Genomic DNA, 18,253 nt, shown 5'->3' on the forward strand with positions numbered 1-18,253 from the left:
CACCCCTTTGGGCTGAATATTGCTTCCTCAGAGCACAGATAAATGTTTCTCTAGGAAAACGTTCTCCTACAACTTGCCTTCCAAATAATACATTATAAATTATTGGAGCCTGAAAATTTTCTCTTTGATTCATTGAGAAGAGATCCACAGGAAAATATTCTTCCAATCTATATTCTCTCCATGAAGGATTAAGCAGTACGAATCACCTACAGTGGCACTGAAATAGAGGCAAGTATGTATTTCTTTGGTTGAGAGCAGGCAGCAAAACAATAAATGTGCCCTCTCAAACGAGGGGTGTGAAAAAAGAAAAAGCCCATTCAATGTCTTTGTAAGGAAGCCAAATCCAGGCAGAATGAATCTGAGTTCAAACTGAGTTTAAAGAGGCCTGTCCTTTTCTAAGGAGGAATCTAGTAGGGTGTGTGAGGAAAGCAGGAGAGACTGCGTCTTGATGCCTATCACCCATCTTAAAGACAGGATGTGAACTGGGCCTGAACCCTGCCCAAGAGTGACAAAACTTGCTAGCGAAAACCAGGTCTCCTGGAGACTTCCCTCCCTACAGGTGACAAACAGAGATTGTAGTTGAGGTCAGGCTGCCCCTGTTAGATTAACCATGGAGACACCCCCCCTTGATGTATAATCATTGTTCCCCCACTTGAACCTTAACTGTTTGTTCTCCTAGCACCTACTTGTAAAACTCAATCACAACAAAGAGGTTGCTAATATGTAACCAGTCATATAGTAGGGGGTGGGGTGGGGGGGAGCGGGTATAAAACTGGGCTTCTCAGAAACATCAGGGTCCTTGTTGGGAACTGATTCCCCTTGGACCCGCTGGCATAATAAACTGTACTCCAATATCTTGACTGTCCTTCATGGTGTGTTTTGTGACTCCGGATTCCACAACAAGGGAGCATGGTTTGAATTCACAGAGCAGGAAACAATGAAAAAGACATTCTGTGAACTTTGCGAACTGGTCTCATCAAAAACAAAACTGTTCAAATTCAAAGGTTGAAGCAAATTAAAAAAAAAAAAAAGTCCCGTAAAAATGGTATTCCAACATTTGTTGCATAGCTTCGATATGCCAAGGACTATTTTAGGTCTGGGGATATACCAATGAGAGAAAAATGCTGAAATCCCACTTGTGTGCTCTGTGGGGCTTATGCTGCTGTGGGTATTCTCAGTTGGTACAATGATAAGTAAAATGGAAAAAAACAAGGAAGAGAAAACAAGGAGTGTGAGGCAGCGAGCGGGGATGTGGAGCAGGTTATGAGGGGACTGAATCAGGTAGGTAACTGGGGGGTGAGCATTCCAAGTGAGAATAACAGGAAATGTAAAGTGTTAGGAGAAGCAGGAATGTCTGAGCAACAGCATTGACGCTGTATTGGAGTGAGCAAAGGAAGAAGGTAGTGGATATGCAATAAACGATGAGAATTCTAAAAACTTAAAAACATATTCAAAGACGAGAAATGAGTCGTAAAAGTATTCCAATAGTATGACAAGAATTCAACAAAGGGTATTCAGAATCTACTATGTGAAAGGGCCTGTTGTAGGGCCTTCATTCCTGCTCACATTTTTGCAGAATGTAAATTGTGAGAAAGTAGAATAAAAGAAAATACTATATAGTAGAACAAAAATAGAAATGAAGAATTCTTGTAATGCAGTATAATAATTTTAAAGTACACAACTAAAAATTTACAGAAAACAAGATAAATGAGTCAAAACCACATAATTAACAAATGGAAGATAAGTGGTAGGGGATCATGTTAGCTAGAGACATGAGAAAATACTTTTTAAACAACCCACTTCTAGTATTCAGAAGTGTCAGAAGGGTTTTCTGTGAAGATTAAAGGAGACTCACAGAGAAAAAACACACCATAGGAAGAAACAGCTTTTTCCTACCCAGAAAAAGGGCACAGGAAAAAACAGAGTTTTTTCATTTTTAGCAAGAAACTGAAGGAAAAAACAAGGCAAATCACAAACTACTGAACCCAGTGATAAATAAAAAATTTGCAAAGGAGCCAAAAGGAAGAGGTAAATAAAATACTTGAAGAAGAGACTTGGCTCACGGAAGAGCCTTGGAAATCATGACTGAGTCCAGTTCAGTAGCTCAGTCATGTTTGACTCTTTGCAACCCCATGGACTGCAGCACACTGGCCCTCCCTTTCCGTCACCAACTCCAGGAGTCTACTTAAACTCATGCCACTGAGTCAGTGATGCCATCCAACTATCTCATAGTTCAGAAATTATGACTACCTGTTTAAATATACACAATTATTTTCTTGTGGTTTAAATTTCTTTAAAAGATGATTGAGATTATCCAGCATATAAGAAACCAGAAAATCACCACTCAATTCTAACAAGTAAAAACCAGAAACACTGAAAAATCAATTGTCTCTTCTTAAATCCGTCAGAGTGAGGTCACAGGCCAAACTGTTGCCCCCCAAAACTGAAGAGATAACAGAGAACCACAACTTACCAGAGGAGAAACTCAGGAGCTGAAATCCTCCACAGGAACCAGTGCTGGGGTATGGAAACTTTACCTGTAATTGACAAATCACTGGAGGCCAATTGTGGGCATGTCAGAGAAATTAAAAAATCCAGAGGGACTCACTCACAATTTTGTGGGTTTTACCTTTAGGAGTTCATCAATTCCTCACAGTAAATACTGGAGAAAAATCCCTTCCTGCTCTGGCAGGAGCTGGAGAAAGGGAACCATTTTAAAATACACCAGAGCATTCTGTTCATGTAAGCTCTGCTCTCAGCTGAAGCTATTTAACCAGAGCCTAACCTCCTAGGGTCTATCAGAGACTAAGTGACCTTGGGGGAAGAGAAATAACTATTTCCACCTGGCTCCAGCCTTCCACAAAAAGGAAAGGAAATACACAACTTCAATCTCCTTTAGCCTTCTGCCTGGGTTAAGGAAAATACCAGTTCCAGCCCATTCTAACCACCCTGTACCACCTAAGCAGGGAAGGGACGGAGAAGAACATGCAAAATTCATAATCCAGAGACAAAAACTAACTACAAGATTGAGACCTAATCATAAGACTATAGACTTCTGCCCACTACACACCTCATCACTATGTTACTAAAGGCCTATTTATAGCACTTTAATCTAGCACATCATCTTTCAACAAAAAATTTATAAGATACATGAAAAAAAAACCACAACAACGCAGTTTGAAGCAACAGAGCCAGCGTCAGAACCAGGCTTTCATATGGCAGGGATTTTTGAATTATCAGACTGAAATTTTAAAACAACTATGATTAATAGGCAAAGGATAGTGGATAAAATAGAATGCAAGAACAGATGGGCAATGTATGCAGAGAGATGGAAATTCTAAGAAAGAAGCAAAAAGAAATACTAGAGATTGAAAACTCTGTAACCGAAATAAGGAATGCCTTTGATGGGCTCAGTGGACTGCATACAGCTAAAAACAGAATCTCCAAGCTTTAGGATATGTCAGTAGAAACCTCCAAAACTGAGAAGCAAAAACAAAAAAGACAGGAAAACAAAACAAAACCCACTGAAATATCCAAGACAAGTACAACTGTCAAACATATACAATTACAAAACATGCACATAATGGTAATTCCCAAAGGAGTAAGAAAAAGGAACAGAAGAAACATTTAAAGAAATAATGACTGAGGACTTGCAACAAATTAATGTCAAATTAATGTCAAAGGTCAGTTTTCATTCCAATCCCAAAGAAAGGTAATGTCAAAGAATGCTCAAACTACCGCACAATTGCACTTATCTCACACACTAGTAAAGTAATGCTTAAAATTCTCCAAGCCAGGCTTCAGCAATACATGAACCATGAACTTCAAGATGTTCAAGCTGGTTTTAGAAAAGGCAGAGGAACCAGAGATCAAATTGCCAACATCCACTGGATCATGGAAAAAGGAAGAGAGTTCCAGAAAAACATCTACTTCTGCTTTATTGACTATGCCAAAGCCTTTGACTGTGTGGGTCACAATAAAATGTGGAAAATTCTGAAAGAGATGGGAATACCAGACCACCTGACCTGCCTCCTGAGAAATCTGTATGCAGGTCAGGAAGCAACACTTAGAACTGGACATGGAACAACAGACTGGTTCCAAATAGGAAAAGGAGTATGTCAAGGCTGTATATTGTCACCCTGCTTATTTAACTTATATGCAGAGTACATCATGAGAAATGCTGAGCTGGTGGAAGCACAAGCTGGAATCAAGATTGCCGGGAAAAAGGTCAATAACCTCAGATATGCAGATGACACCACCCTTATGGTAGAAAGTGAAGAACTAAAAAGCCTCTTGATGAAAGTGAAAGAGGAGAGTGAAAAAGTTGGCTTAAAGCTCAACATTCAGAAAACTAAGATCATGGCATCCAGTCCCATCACCTCATGGCAAATAGATGGGGAAACAGTGGAAACAGTGTCAGACTTTATTTTTCTGGGCTCCAAAATCACTGCAGATGGTGACTGCAGCCATGAAATTAAAAGACACTTACTCCTTGGAAGGAAAGTTATGACCAACCTAGATAGCATATTAAAAAGTAGAGATATTACTTTGCCAACAAAGGTCCGTCTAGTCAAGGTTATGGTTTTTCCAGTGGTCATGTATGGATGTGAGAGTTGGACTATAAAGAAAGCTGAGTACAGAAGAATTGATGCTTTTGAACTGTGGTATTGGAGAAGACTCTTGAGAGTTCCTTGGACTGCAAGGAGATCCAACCAGTCCATTCTAAAGGAGATCAGTCCTGGGTGTTCATTGGAAGGACTGATGTTGAAGCTGAAACTCCAATACTTTGGCCACCTGATGCAAAGAGCTGACTCACTGGAAAAGACCCTGATGCTGGGAAAGATTGAGGGCAGGAGGAGAAGGGGACGACAGAGGATGAGATGGTTGAATGACATGACCGACTCAATGGACATGGGTTTGTGTGGACTCCGGGAGTCGGTGATGGACAGGGAGGCCTGGTGTGCTGTGGTTCATGGGGTCGCAAAGAGTCGGACGCGACTGAACTGAATGTAAAAGATAAAGAAAAATCCTGAAAGAAGTCAGGGGTGGGGGAAACACTTGTGAGGAAAAAAAAAAAATTATATTATTTTCAACTTCCCCTCAGAAACTATGCGAGCAACAAGCAAGCAGAGTAAAATATTTAGTGTTGAGGGAAAAATCCCACCAACCTATCATTCGTACCCTGCAAAATTATCCTTCCAAAGTGAAGTAAAAATATTCTTCTCAGACAAAAATGTAGGGAGTTTGTTGCCTGCAGATCTGCCTTGCAAGAAAAGTTAAAAGTTCTTTGAAGAGATAGGAAATAATATGTCAGAAAGTCAGATCTACGTAAACTAAGGAAGAGTACTAAATAAAAACTAAATGAAAATAAAAGCTTATTGATCTAACAGACAAGTGTGTTCCACATAATAATAGCAACAATATATTCATTATGTATAGCTAAGTCTTACAAGCTTATATAAGTAAAGTGGATGAGTGCCATGATACAAGGGATGGGAGGGAAGATTCAGGATTACTTTGCTACTATGAAATACTTGGAGTATTATACTGTGGGAGAAGGCAATGGCAACCCACTCCAGTACTCTTGCCTGGAAAATCCCATGGACAGAGGAGCCTGGTAGGCTGCAGTCCATGGGGTTGCTAAGAGTCAGACACAACTGAGCGACTTCACTTTCGCGCATTGGAGAAGGTTATGGCAACCTACTCCAGTGTTCTTGCCTGGAGAATCCCAGGGACAGGGGAGCCTGACAGGCTGCCGTCTGCGGGGCTGCACAGAGTCGGACACGGCTGGAGCGACTTAGCTGCTGCAGCAGTAGCAGCAGTATAGTGTTACTTGAAAGTGGACTTAATTATTATGTATATTGCAAATTCTAGTAGGCAACTGATTTTTAAAAAAAGCATAACTGCTAAAAACGGAGAGAAAATGGAATCATATAAAACGTAATTACACATATTAAAACATTATAGCCTTTGGATTTGTAGAAAGAGTGTTTTTTATCTAAAAAATGCCAAATGTATAAAGCTACAATTAAATCTTCAAATATCTGTTTTCATTCTTCCTTGGAGGCATTTTCTGAGAAAAATAAACTCAACAATAAGAAAACAAGCGATGTTACTGAAAAATGGGCCAAAGACCTGAAGACGCCCAAGATATACAGATAAAAGTTTAGTGTATGAAAAGATATTCAACATCATATGTCAACAGGGAAATGCAAAGCAAAATAACAATGAGATACTACATACCTATTACAATGGCTAAAATTCAAAACACTAAAAACACAAAACGCTGGAGAGGATGTGAAGCAAAAGCAACTTTCATTCACGATGGATGGGAATGCAAAATGGTACAGTTACTTTGGAAGACATTTTGGTTGTTTCCTACAAAACTACTCTTGACCATATTATGCAGCAGTCATGCTCCTTTGTGTTTACCCAAAGGAGCTGAAAAGTATGTTCACACAAAAATCTGCACGTGGTTATTTATGGCAGCTTTATCCATAATTGGCTAAACTTGGAAGCAACCACAATTGGTCCTTCTGTAAGTGAGTGGAATAGTGTGGTATGTGCAGATAATGCAATATCATTCAGCACCAGAAAGAAATGAGCTGCCCAAGCCATGAACAAGCATGAAATTTAAATGTATTACTAAGTGAAAAAGCCTATCTGAAAAGACAACATACTGTATGATTTCAACTACACGATATCCTGGAAAACTACAGAGAGAGTAAAAAGATGAGTTATTGCTAGGAGTCAGAGGGGATGGAGGGATGATTTTTAGATTTTTACTTCAGCGAAACTATTCTGTGTGACATGCAGTGGTGGATGCCTTTTATTATACCTCTGTCAAAACGGAATGTACAGCGAGATTGAACCCTACTATAAGCCATGGACTTTGAGTGATGATGATGTGTTAATGTCAGTTCATCAATTTTAACCAATCCACCACTCTGGTAAAAGGATACTAATAGGTTGCAGCTGTGTGGAGACAAGGATTATATGGGCAATTTTTGTACTTCCTATTCAATTTTGCATGAACCTAAAACTGTTTAAAAAATTTTAATAATAAGATGTTAAAAATTAATTGTATGCAAAGAACAACCAGAAATTGAAACTGATAACATTTATATATAATCAAAAAGTATGTTCCCTTCTTTCCCATGATTTTATTTTATTTTATTTTCTTTCCCATGATTTTAGAGATAAATCTGACAGATGAATTTGACAAAACAGCAAAATTTTTTGAGTTTGCATAACCCCTAAATAGACGGGGAGGTTTACTTTATTCAAGGGTCATAAACTACTGATAACAAGTAGATTCTGCCCATACTGACCTACAGATTCTATGCAACCCCAACAAAAATCCCGGCTTTTTCACAGAAAACGACAGGCTGGCTTTAAAATTCATATGGAAACAGAAGAGTCCAAACAACTTTGAAAAAGAACAAAACTGGAGGCCAAACGATCTACGCGATTTCAAGACTCATTATAGTTACAGTAATTAAGACAACCTCGTGTTTTTATCAGTTCAGTTCAGTCGCTCAGTCGTGTCCAACTGTTTGCGACCCCATGGACTGCAGCACGCCAGGCCTCCCTGTCCATCGCCAGCTCCCGGAGTTTACGCAAACTCACGTCCATAGAGTCGGTAATGCCAACCATCTCATCTTCTGTCGTCCCCTTCTCCTCCCGCCTTCAGTCTGTCCTAACATCAGGGTCTTTTCAAATGACCCTTTTTATGACCGTATTTTTATAAAACTAGACAAATACATCGGGAAACAGAATATTGAGACTTAGACCCGCATACATAAGGACAACTGATATTGGAGGTAAGTCCAAAGGCTATTCAGTGGGAAAAATACAGCTCTTTTAATAGTGGTCGATTTCTATTAATAAAGTTATCCCAAGATCCATATTTCGAAAAACAATCCGTATTTCGCACCATATCCAAAAATCAGCTCAAAATGAATCATAAGCCTAAACTTAAAACCTTCATTCTAAAACATGTAGAAAAAACAGAAAAATCTTGGAGGCTTTGGGTCTGGCAGAGGTCTTAAGACAGAAGGAAAGGCCGGCGCGTGCAAAACCTGCAGAGGCACCGCCTAGCGCTCGGACTAGCCCGCCCCGGGGCTCCTGGCGCCCAGGCCGGGACCCGCCTCGCTCCTCCCATCCAGCCCCGCCCCGCCCCGCCTCTCTCGTCCGGCGGCGCTCGGCGGGGCGCGCGCCCGCCCGCCCGCTCCTCCACCCGGAAGAGGCACCTGAGCCGCCAACTTGAGGCAGTGCGCGGCCCGGCGTCCCTCGGGAGCGCGGCCCGACCGAGCCGCCCGCGTGGCGCCTATCTCGCCCGGGCGCCAGGCGGACCCGCGGGAGCCTGCGCGTCCCCGGGGCCGACGGCTCCTCGAGCGGCCCCGCGCGCGCCACCCGCCCCGCCTCCACCCGGGGCCTCCTCCCGCCTCGCGGGCCCCCCGCACGACCCCGCCGCCCAGCCTGAGCCCTTCGTGCCCCTCAGCGTCGGGAGCAGCGCGCCCCCGGTGACTTCTGACACCGCGTAACCGCCAGTAAGTGAAAGCCGCAGCCTCGTTTCACCATTCTTTATTTCTCCCGCAGTGCGTCCCAAGTCTTGCCCACACCTAGTTAATTCCAAAACTGTTCAACTTCGGGACCTGGCCGGCGACGCGGCTGCCCGCAGCCGAGCCTAGGAAGTGTTGTTGTCGGGCACGGGCAGTGTCCAGAGACGGAAGTGTGGAAAGCTGTTCTCCGGGCACATCTTGGCTCCACTTTGCGGAGCGCCCGCGGGGAGGAGGCGGTGAGCTGAAGCTGGGGGGCGGGAAAGGGGCGGTGCCAAAGAGGGCGGATCTTAGGGTGCAGGGGCGTGGCCCCGTAGGGGCGGTGCGGTGGGTGTGCGGGCTGTGATTCCCAGGGACCCAGCTGGAAGTTACAGCCTGTGCATCCTCCTGGGTTTTTCTTGTTGGTTTACTTAAGAGAATAAAGTAGCACAACCTGGCTTTATTTTGCCTTCAAATATTCCATAAGAAAAAGGAAAAGGAACTTGAAAGTTGTAAAACGCTGCGCAAGTATGGGTGAGCATGTTTCTAGGGTTAGCAAGCTGCTTAGTCAGTTGTGCCCAGATATTGAAAGTGAAAGCTTTTTTTTTAGTGATGCTGTTTCAAAAAGACTAGGCGAAATTTAAACTGGTTTTAATATGAACCATGAATTCCGAGACTGCACCCTTCCAGCCTTATGTGGAACTGCCTTTTAAGTTGCCAAGTTTTTGGCTCCAAATTTAATATGCACTTATAGAATCTTAGAGGTTATCTAAGGGGACGACAGAGGATGAGATGGTTGGATGGCATCACTGATTCGATGGACATGAGTTTGAGCAAGCTCCTGGAGTTGGTGATGGACAGGGATGCCTGGCATGCTGCAGTCCATGGGGTTGCAAAGAGTCCGGACACGACTGAGAGACTGAACTGAACTGAGACCTTATCTTATAGCCATTCTTAGAGTCCCAGTTTTGTTTTGTTTTTTTTTTCCCCTAGCAAAGGCCAAATGATGAAAATACTGTATGATTAGTTGTTCTTTCCCAAGTGCTTTTTCTGCTTTACCTTTAGCTGAATTTATACCTACCCCACACAAAATACTTATCAGTGTAGTGGCCTATACATCGCTTAATCTCACATTGGCATCCTGTAAGTGTCAGGGTTCTTGACATAACTGTGGTATACTCCCTCTTACTCCTTTCACACCTTCGAGTAATTTCCTAGAGAAAGCAAAATATTGCTAGTAGCATGTGTAACACATATTTAGGATGCTAAACCGTGAATGTCATGACAGTCTTCTTTCATCTATTTCTAGTACAACAGATGTTGATTGAATGAAATAAGTGAAAGGACGTTTGTCCTCCAGTGGTCTGTTTCCAAACCAAATGTGAATTCTTAAATGATCAGTTTGGGCAGTTTATTTGTAACTGTCCTTTGGCACATCTGGGATTGTCACTCCATTTAAATTTAATTCTTGTCTCTTTTGTGCTCCCATTTGTATTGCATTTTTACCGCTGTTAGAACATCACTTCATTTGATCTATTCTTTGGTTCTCTGAGGGGTAGATGACCTTTTATTGTGCTTTTTTCATTTCCCAGAATGGTGCCTTGTACATGTTACCTAAATATATTCATGAAAATAGAATAGGAGCAGGCCTTTTTTAATCTGTAGATATAAATTTAAATGTAATGTATTTACTTTTAATCATAGTGATTTCTCATTTAGAGACAATTTTCTTTCCTCAATTTAATTTCCTTTTTTTTTTTATACTTTTCACAACTAATTTTGCTTAAGCCAACTGAGCCCCTTCCAGTCATAAGCACTGAAAGAACAAAGTGGGTAAGAAGTAAAATTATTTTTAAAAAGCCATTTTTTTCCTGCTGGCTAATTTCTAGTGTGGAGCTTCCTAGGAGGCTCAGTGGTTAAGAATCTACCTGCCAAATCAGGAGACCTGGAAAACTTGGGTTCGATCCCTGGGTTGGGAAGATCCCTTTGAGAAGGAAATGGCAACCCACTCCAGTATTCTTGCCTGGAAAATCCCAGGGACAGAGGAGCCTGATGGGCTACAGTCCATGAGGTCTCAAAAAGTCAGACATGACTTAGAGACTAAAACAACAACAATGGTTTTCTGAGGTTAGAAAAAGAAAATAGGATCACTTTCACCTCCAAATGTAAATTTCTAAAGCCAATTTGTTAACTCCTTAAGTCAGAATTGGCTACCAGTCTGAATAGTAGTATGTAGCAGAATACAAATGAGTGTGTGTGTGTGTGTGTGTGTGAATAGGTTTGCCAGGGAGAGAGAGAACAATGTTTTTTATGTGAATAAAACCTGTAACCAGAATGCTTGCAAAGAACTCTACTAGGAGGAACTTAAACCAAAAGACTGGCATTTAAGATTTTATGTGCTTAATAATTGTGCTCAATTGCTAAGTCGTGTCCAACTCTTTGCAACACCACGGACTGTAGCCCACCAGGATCCTCTGTCCATGGAATTTTCCAGGCAAGTGATTATAACAGATAGTTCAGATTGAATTAGAGTCTGGCCCGAAGTCAGAATGATTTACAGCCAAACAGTCTTTTTTTGTAAACTAGTGTATAAGTCTAGAAAATCAAAGGTGTAACAGTCCTTTCTCTTTCTTTAGTTACCTAGGTCAAGATGAATAGCGATCAAGTTACACTGGTTGGTCAAGTGTTTGAGTCCTACGTTTCGGAGTACCATAAGAATGACATGCTTCTCATCTTGAAGGAAAGAGACGAAGATGCTCATTACCCAGTTGTGGTTAATGCCATGACCCTTTTTGAGACCAACATGGAAATTGGGGAATATTTCAATGCATTCCCTAATGAAGTGCTAACTATTTTTGATAATGCACTGAGAAGATCAGCCTTGACGATTCTCCAGTCCCTTTCTCAGCCTGACGGTCTCTCCATGAAGCAGAATCTTCATGCCAGGATATCAGGTGAATTTTACTGCCATATTGTTTTTTAGGAAGATTTTGAGAAATCCCAACATATATTGAGTTCAAGTACTAATAATTGATTTTTATACTTAAAATGGGCTTTCCAGGTGATTCAGATAGTAAAGAGTCAATCTGCAATGCAGAAGACCCAGGTTTGACCTCCAGGTCAGAAAGATCCCCTGGAGAAGGAAATGGCAACCCACTCCAGTATTCGTGCTTGGGAAAATCCCATGGATAGAGGAGCCTGGAGGGCTACAGTCTACGGGGTCACAAGAGTCAGACACAATTTAGCAACTAAGCCACCATCCTTAAAAACATATCCATTGTGTAATTGATGGTCACATTTGGAGAAGAATCATGATTCTGTACTGTTTCTCTGGACATTTGGAAGGCTAGGCTGGCTACTAGCCATACCAACTGAGAGGAGGGAGAATGTGTGGAGGCAGTATGTTTGTGTACATATGTACACATATGTTCAGTTCAATGTATACAACTAATACAGCTTTCTGAGCTTTTGTGATTACCGACAATACAAGTATAGGTAATACAAAGAATAAGAAAATTTGGTAGATGCTACCCAGTGAGAAAATTCATTATTTTTATATATCAAGATTAGCATTGTGCTGGCCACCTATTAGGCCCTCAGTAACTTTTTTGGAATGAATAACAGACAAATCCTCTTAAGTTTAAAGAAATGGCAGTGGAGCAATTAGCAACTTGTGGTATTAAAGCTATGTCTTTGAATTCCTGCAATCTAGGATTAGAGAACACATGTGCCATTTTGTTTGAAAATAAGTATTTACTTTATAGTACATTTCAGAAAGATGGGGATTTATAAATAACAAAAATCGATTGCTGTGGGACTTCCCTAGTGGTCCAGTGGTTAAGACTCTGTGCTTCCAATACCGGGGATACAGGTTTGATCCCTGGGTAGGGAACTAAGATCCCAAATGCCCAAAACCCAAAAATGAATGCTGTGATTTCAGAAAGATTAGGAGTCACTATAGAATTCCTTGGAGATAAATTAAAATTCAAAAAAATACCAAATACTTGATTTAGGTGAAAAAATAGTATCTGCAGTTGGACTTACTGGAATAAAATTATGAATATTATTAATCTTTATGTATCAGACACTAGGATCTTGCTAGGATCAAGAAAAAATGTTCTGTTCCCAATGATGTTTCAGAAAGGTTGTTAAAAGGGACTTTAGTTGATGTTATTGAAATGGTATTTAACAAATGACTTTAGGCTGTCTTTATGTCTAGACACTTTTCGATGCTCAGTTTAAATACTAAAATTCTGTCTGCCTAAGTGATCCTATTGGTTTCAGGTGAATTTAGCCCGTTTCTTCATTATCCTCTGAGAAAGTGACTTGCGAATTATATTACTACCAAAATAACATCATTCTACAAACATATCCCATGTGGGGATTTGCTAGACCCTTGGGAAGCCAAAATGCATGTGGTACAGTCCCTCATCTAAGGGGCTTCAAGGCTATAAGGGAGACAGCTGTACAGTCAAATTTATTTCCCAGTCTATGCATGTATGCCCACAGGTCCATGCATATGTACGCGTTGAACATAATTGCAAAGGCACTCACTGGCGTCTTTTACTTATGTGACACGTGTCACTGAAGATACTTAGAAGATATATTAGCTCACTGAGCGGGGAGTGAATTGTCCTAGGTTATTCACCCAAGGAGTCTAGACTAGAAGATGAGATCAGGGCGGGATGCGGGTGTCCCAGGCAGAGTGAACCAGGAGGGGAGTGGTCTGGTTCTAGGTATGTCGCACCTCCATTCTGGACTCAGGCAAGGCTTTGAATTAGTGAAACCCAGGATGCCTCTGTGGGCTTCCCTAGTGGCTCAGTGGCAGAGAACCCACCTGCCAGTGCAGGAGATGTGGGAAACATGGGTTTGATCCCTGGGTCTGGAAGATTCCCTGGAGGAGGAAATGGCAACCCACTCTAGCATTCTTGCCAGGTGTAAATCCCAGGGACAGAGGAGTCTGGTGGGCTACCATCCATGGGGTCTCATAGAGTTGGACACGACCGAGTGACTGAACACACACACACAGGATGTCTCTGTGGTTCAATCTCCTTAGGAACATAAGACAGTTTTCTGGTTTGTTTTTCTAGAATATGCATTGTTCTTTGTCTTCTGGGATTTTTATTGGTCTGAAGTTTACTTGGGCTTCCCAGGTGGTGCAGTGGTAAAGAATCGCCTGCCAATGCAGGAGACACAAGTTTGATCCCTGGATCTGGAAAATCCCCTAGAGAAGGAAATAGCAACCTACTCCAGTATTCTTGCCTGGAAAACTCCATGGGCAGAGGAGCCTGGCAGGCTGCAGTCCATGGGGTCACAAACAGTCAGACACGACTGAGCATAGACACAGAAAATTTACTTGCTATTCCCAGTGGTTTTGACGAAAGGTATTCAAATACACAGCATCAAAGTAAGTGAGAAAGAAAAAAATAGCACTCACATGGTGGTTTTTTTTTAACATTATTTATTTATTCTTGGCTGTCCTGGGTCTTCGACGCGGTGCAGGCTTTTCTCTAGTTGCAGAGAGGGGCTGCTACTCTGTAGCCGTGTTGCACAGGCTTCCCATTGCGGTGGCTTCTCTTGTGGAGCACGGACTCTAGGGCACAGGCTCAGTAGCTGTGGCGCTTAGGCTTAAGGTGCTCCGTGGCAGGTGGTATCCTCTAGGATCAGGGATCGAACTCATGTCTCCTGCATTGGCAGGCAGATTCCTTACCACTGAGCCCTCAGTGAAGCCCCTCACATTATATTTCAAGTAGTGTTTCTCAAACATTAATGGGCATCAGAATCACCTGTAGGACCTGTTAAAGTGCTGATTGCTGGGCCCCACCCTCATTGAAGAGATCTGACCTCGTGCCCAAGAATCTGCATTTCTCAAAAGCTCTGAGGCTGATGCTGATTTCCAGGGACTGCCTGCCAGGAATCACGGGCTTGAAGTAATTGATCTGGACATAACCTCTAACACAGATCTGGACATGTCTCTGTTTTAAGTAATAATTTCTCTCAGTAAATGAGTCAGAGAATGATAAAAGTTTTTGTTGTTTAGTGTTAATGGTGGCTTAATCCCTGATGTACCTGCTGCTTCATTGGGATAAGTTGAAGAATACACTTAGTAACGTATAGTAAGACAAAAAGATTAAAATAAATTGACATTTCTTTCATCCCTTACTCTTTTTTAGTTCTAAGATTTTGATTTTTGTGGTCAGTTTTGCTGTTACTTTTAGCTCTATCTTTATATTATAAATTTGCTTAAAAATTGCAATAATATGAAAGAGTGTGAAGATCCAAAAATATACTCACCTCTACTACCCTTTTAATGCAGTTACTTTAGAATAAAAAATAAACCACTTAATGCTTCCCTTGTAGCTCAGTCGGTAAAGAACCTGCCTGCAGTGCAGGAGACCCGGGTTCGATCCCTGGGCTGGGAAGATCCCCTGGAGAAGGAAATGGCAACCCACTCCAGCAACCTTGCCTGGAAAATCTCATGGACGGAGGAACCTGGTGGATTGCAGTCCATGGGGTTGCAAAGAGTTGGGCACGACTGAGCGACTAACACACATACAATGGTAATGATATCATGTTCCAGAGTAACTGGTTTGATTCTAAAAAAAAAGTTTATTTCACATGTATCATATGCATGATTCCATTCAGTGAGATAACAACATTAAGATGTCATATTGCCCTGAATTGTTAAAGTGTAGAAGATAATGAAAAGCTGATTTTCTTAGAAAAATCCGTTGTAATTGTTTACTTAGTTTTTTTCATTAGAGATGCTATAATTGCGTTTAGCCACAGGCCCTTTGGCAGGTCTGGACAGCAGGGGATTCACTCACCCTGGCACCACAGGAGGAACACAGAGAGGGTTGGTGAGCATAAGAGGGATGGACCCTTGTGGTTGAGCCTACAACCCTTCACCTCCCACCTTCTTTCTTCCTGAGTGTGGAATATCTCTCTAGCACAATTCCTTATGCTGGTCGAAGTAAAACCAGTATTGCATAGTCTTGTCATGACCCAGCATGCCCAGGACTAGACCATCACTTGCAAGGAAAGGAAGGTGTCTCTGGACCCCAGGAGTACCTTCTTTTACACTCTTCCTGACAGAAGCTTCCTCCAGAAATAAAGGACATCTGTGCATTGGTGCATTCATTTTACTGTTTTGCTTAGTGCTTCTATTTTTGTACGTGTGAGGGTGCTAACCTCGACTTAGGGAAGTTTTCTTGCAGAAGGGTAAATCTGAATGTACTCTACCTTGCTGAGTGAATTGGGGAGAGTTCTCCAAAGTAGCCTAGGAAAGCTGCAGAGGTACCATGATTTGCAGAGATATTCACGCTTTTTGTTTGGACTAGGAGATTGGAAGTCATGAGAAAGGCAAGATTACAGAGAGAGGGCAAGTTACAAGGCTTGAAAATACTGTCAGATTTATGTATTACTAATTCCTAAACCTAACTAGAGAAAGCACTAGCCTTTGGTCATCCCACTGCCATTTCTTTATCACTTAGCTTTGTGGTTTACTCAGAGTCATCAATTGATTTTATGTGTGGTTTGTGGCAGTGTATTCGTCACTGAGTAAGGTTAAATTTATATACTCTATTTACATTTTTACTGAGATAGAATGTAATATACTGTATTTACATTCTACTTAACAGATAGCCCTCTTAAGAGGATTAATTCTTTTTAAAATCCAGGTTATTTTATCATCTAGTTACATACGTTTAAAGAGAGTCCACTGACAATTGTTATTTGGAATAATTCTTTTCTGTTTTTAAAAAAAATTTTATTATATATTGGAGCATGGTTGATTAACAGTGTTGTTAGTTTCAGGCATACAACAGAGCAATCCAGTTACAGATACACATGTATCTGTTCTTTTTCAAGTTCTTTTCCCATTTAGGTTATTACAGAATATTGAGCAGAGTCCCTGTGCTATGCAGCAGGTCCTTACTGGTTATCTATTTTAAATACAGTAGTGTGTGCATCATTTTGTTGTTTGTTAGGTTTCACACGTAAGCAATATCATATGATATTTGTCTTCCTCTATCTGACTTATTTCACTTAGTATGATAATCTCCAGGTTCATCCATGTTGTTGTAAATGGCATTATTTCATTTGTTTTAATGGCTGAGTAATATTCCATTGTATTAAAGTATAAGTGCTGCATCTTCTTTTTTTTATATTAAGGTATAGCCAGTTAACAATGTTGTGATAATTTCAGGGAAGCTATCAACAAAGGGATTCAGCCATATATATACATGTATCCACTCTCCCTCAAACCCCCCTTTCAACCAAGTTGCCACATAACATTGAGCAAATTTCCATGTGCTATACAGTAAGTCTTTGTTGATTATCTATTTTAAATGTAGCAGTGTGTATCTGTCCATCCCAAACTCCCTAACCCTTCCTCTCATCCTTCCCTCTACTCCCCTGGCTACCATAGGTTTGTTCTCTGTGAGTCTCTTTCTTACTTTCGTACTCTTTTGTAAGTAAATTCATTTGTATCATTTCTTTTTAGATTTCACATGTAAGGGATATCATATATTTCTCCTCCTCTGTCTGACTTACTTCACTCTGTATGACAGTCTCTAGGTCCGTTCATATTGCTGCAGATGGCATTATTTCATTCTTTTGATGGCTAAGTAATATCCCATTGTATATATGTACTACATCTTTTTTATCCATTCCTCTGTTGATGGCTATTTAGGTTGCTTCCATGTCTTGGCTGTTGTAAACGGCACTGCAGTTTACATTGGGGTACGTGTATTCTTTCCAACCATGTTTTTCTCCCAGGAATGGGATTGCTGGAACATATGGAAGCTGTATTTTTAGTTTTTTAATGAATCTCCATACTGTTCTCCATAGTGACTGTGCCAGTTTACGTTACCATCAATAGTGTAGGAGGGTTTTCTTCTCTCCGTACCCTCTCCAGCATTTATCATTTGGAGATTTTTTGATAGTGGCCATTCTGACTGTTGTGTCTTTTCTATTTTCTTAATTGAGTTGATTTGACCTTTTTCTTAAGTAAAACACAGAAGTTTTTTCTTTTTTCCTGAAATTATACTCCTTTAGGAAATAGGAGAAAAATATATTGCATGGAATCATATCTCAAGATATAAGTTGATGTGTTTTTGTTTTGTTTCTCCATCAGGATTGCCTGTTTGTCCTGAGCTGGTGAGGGAGCACATCCCTAAAACCAAGGATGTGGGACACTTCTTGTCTGTCACGGGGACAGTGATTCGAACAAGTCTGGTGAAGATCCTGGAGTTTGAGCGGGATTACATGTGTAACAAGTGCAAGCATGTATTTGTGGTCCAGGCTGACTTTGAGCAGTATTATACTTTCTTCCGGCCGTCCTCATGTCCCAGCTTGGAGAACTGTGATTCTTCAAAATTCACTTGCCTCTCAGACTTGTCATCTCCAACTAGGTGTAGAGATTATCAGGAAATCAAAATTCAGGAACAGGTAAATGATCAAATACATGAGGAAAATAAATTTGAAGAAGTGTTTTTCAGCTTTGGGTTAATTGCCAGGACTAGGGAACATGTAACGGATTATACGTGGAACTTGTGTCATCACTTAGTAGATCAAACATGAAATTTTTTCTCATAGAGTATAGAATTTAGAGACCATAAAATGGTCATCTTTTTATAGTGAGCATTGGCAGGAAAGTAATGAAGTAACTTAATAATTATTTTAAATTGAAAAAGTGAATTTTTAAGAAGTTT

At 41.0% G+C, this 18,253-nt stretch overlaps 1 protein-coding gene across 1 annotated transcript in view; it reads left to right on the top strand.

Annotated features, from left to right (window-relative positions):
- Nucleotides 1-11,190: 11,190 nt before the first annotated feature.
- Nucleotides 11,191-18,253, top strand: part of MCM9 (minichromosome maintenance 9 homologous recombination repair factor) — an 85,181-nt gene continuing 78,118 nt past the window's right edge. The window contains exons 1-2 of the mRNA XM_052645480.1: nt 11,191-11,494; nt 17,677-17,990. Of these exons, the coding sequence (XP_052501440.1) occupies nt 11,191-11,494; nt 17,677-17,990 (618 nt within the window). The remainder of the gene's footprint in view (nt 11,495-17,676; nt 17,991-18,253) is intronic.

This window comes from Budorcas taxicolor, chromosome 9, assembly GCF_023091745.1.
Source record: "Budorcas taxicolor isolate Tak-1 chromosome 9, Takin1.1, whole genome shotgun sequence".
Taxonomy (NCBI): Eukaryota; Metazoa; Chordata; class Mammalia; order Artiodactyla; family Bovidae; genus Budorcas; species Budorcas taxicolor.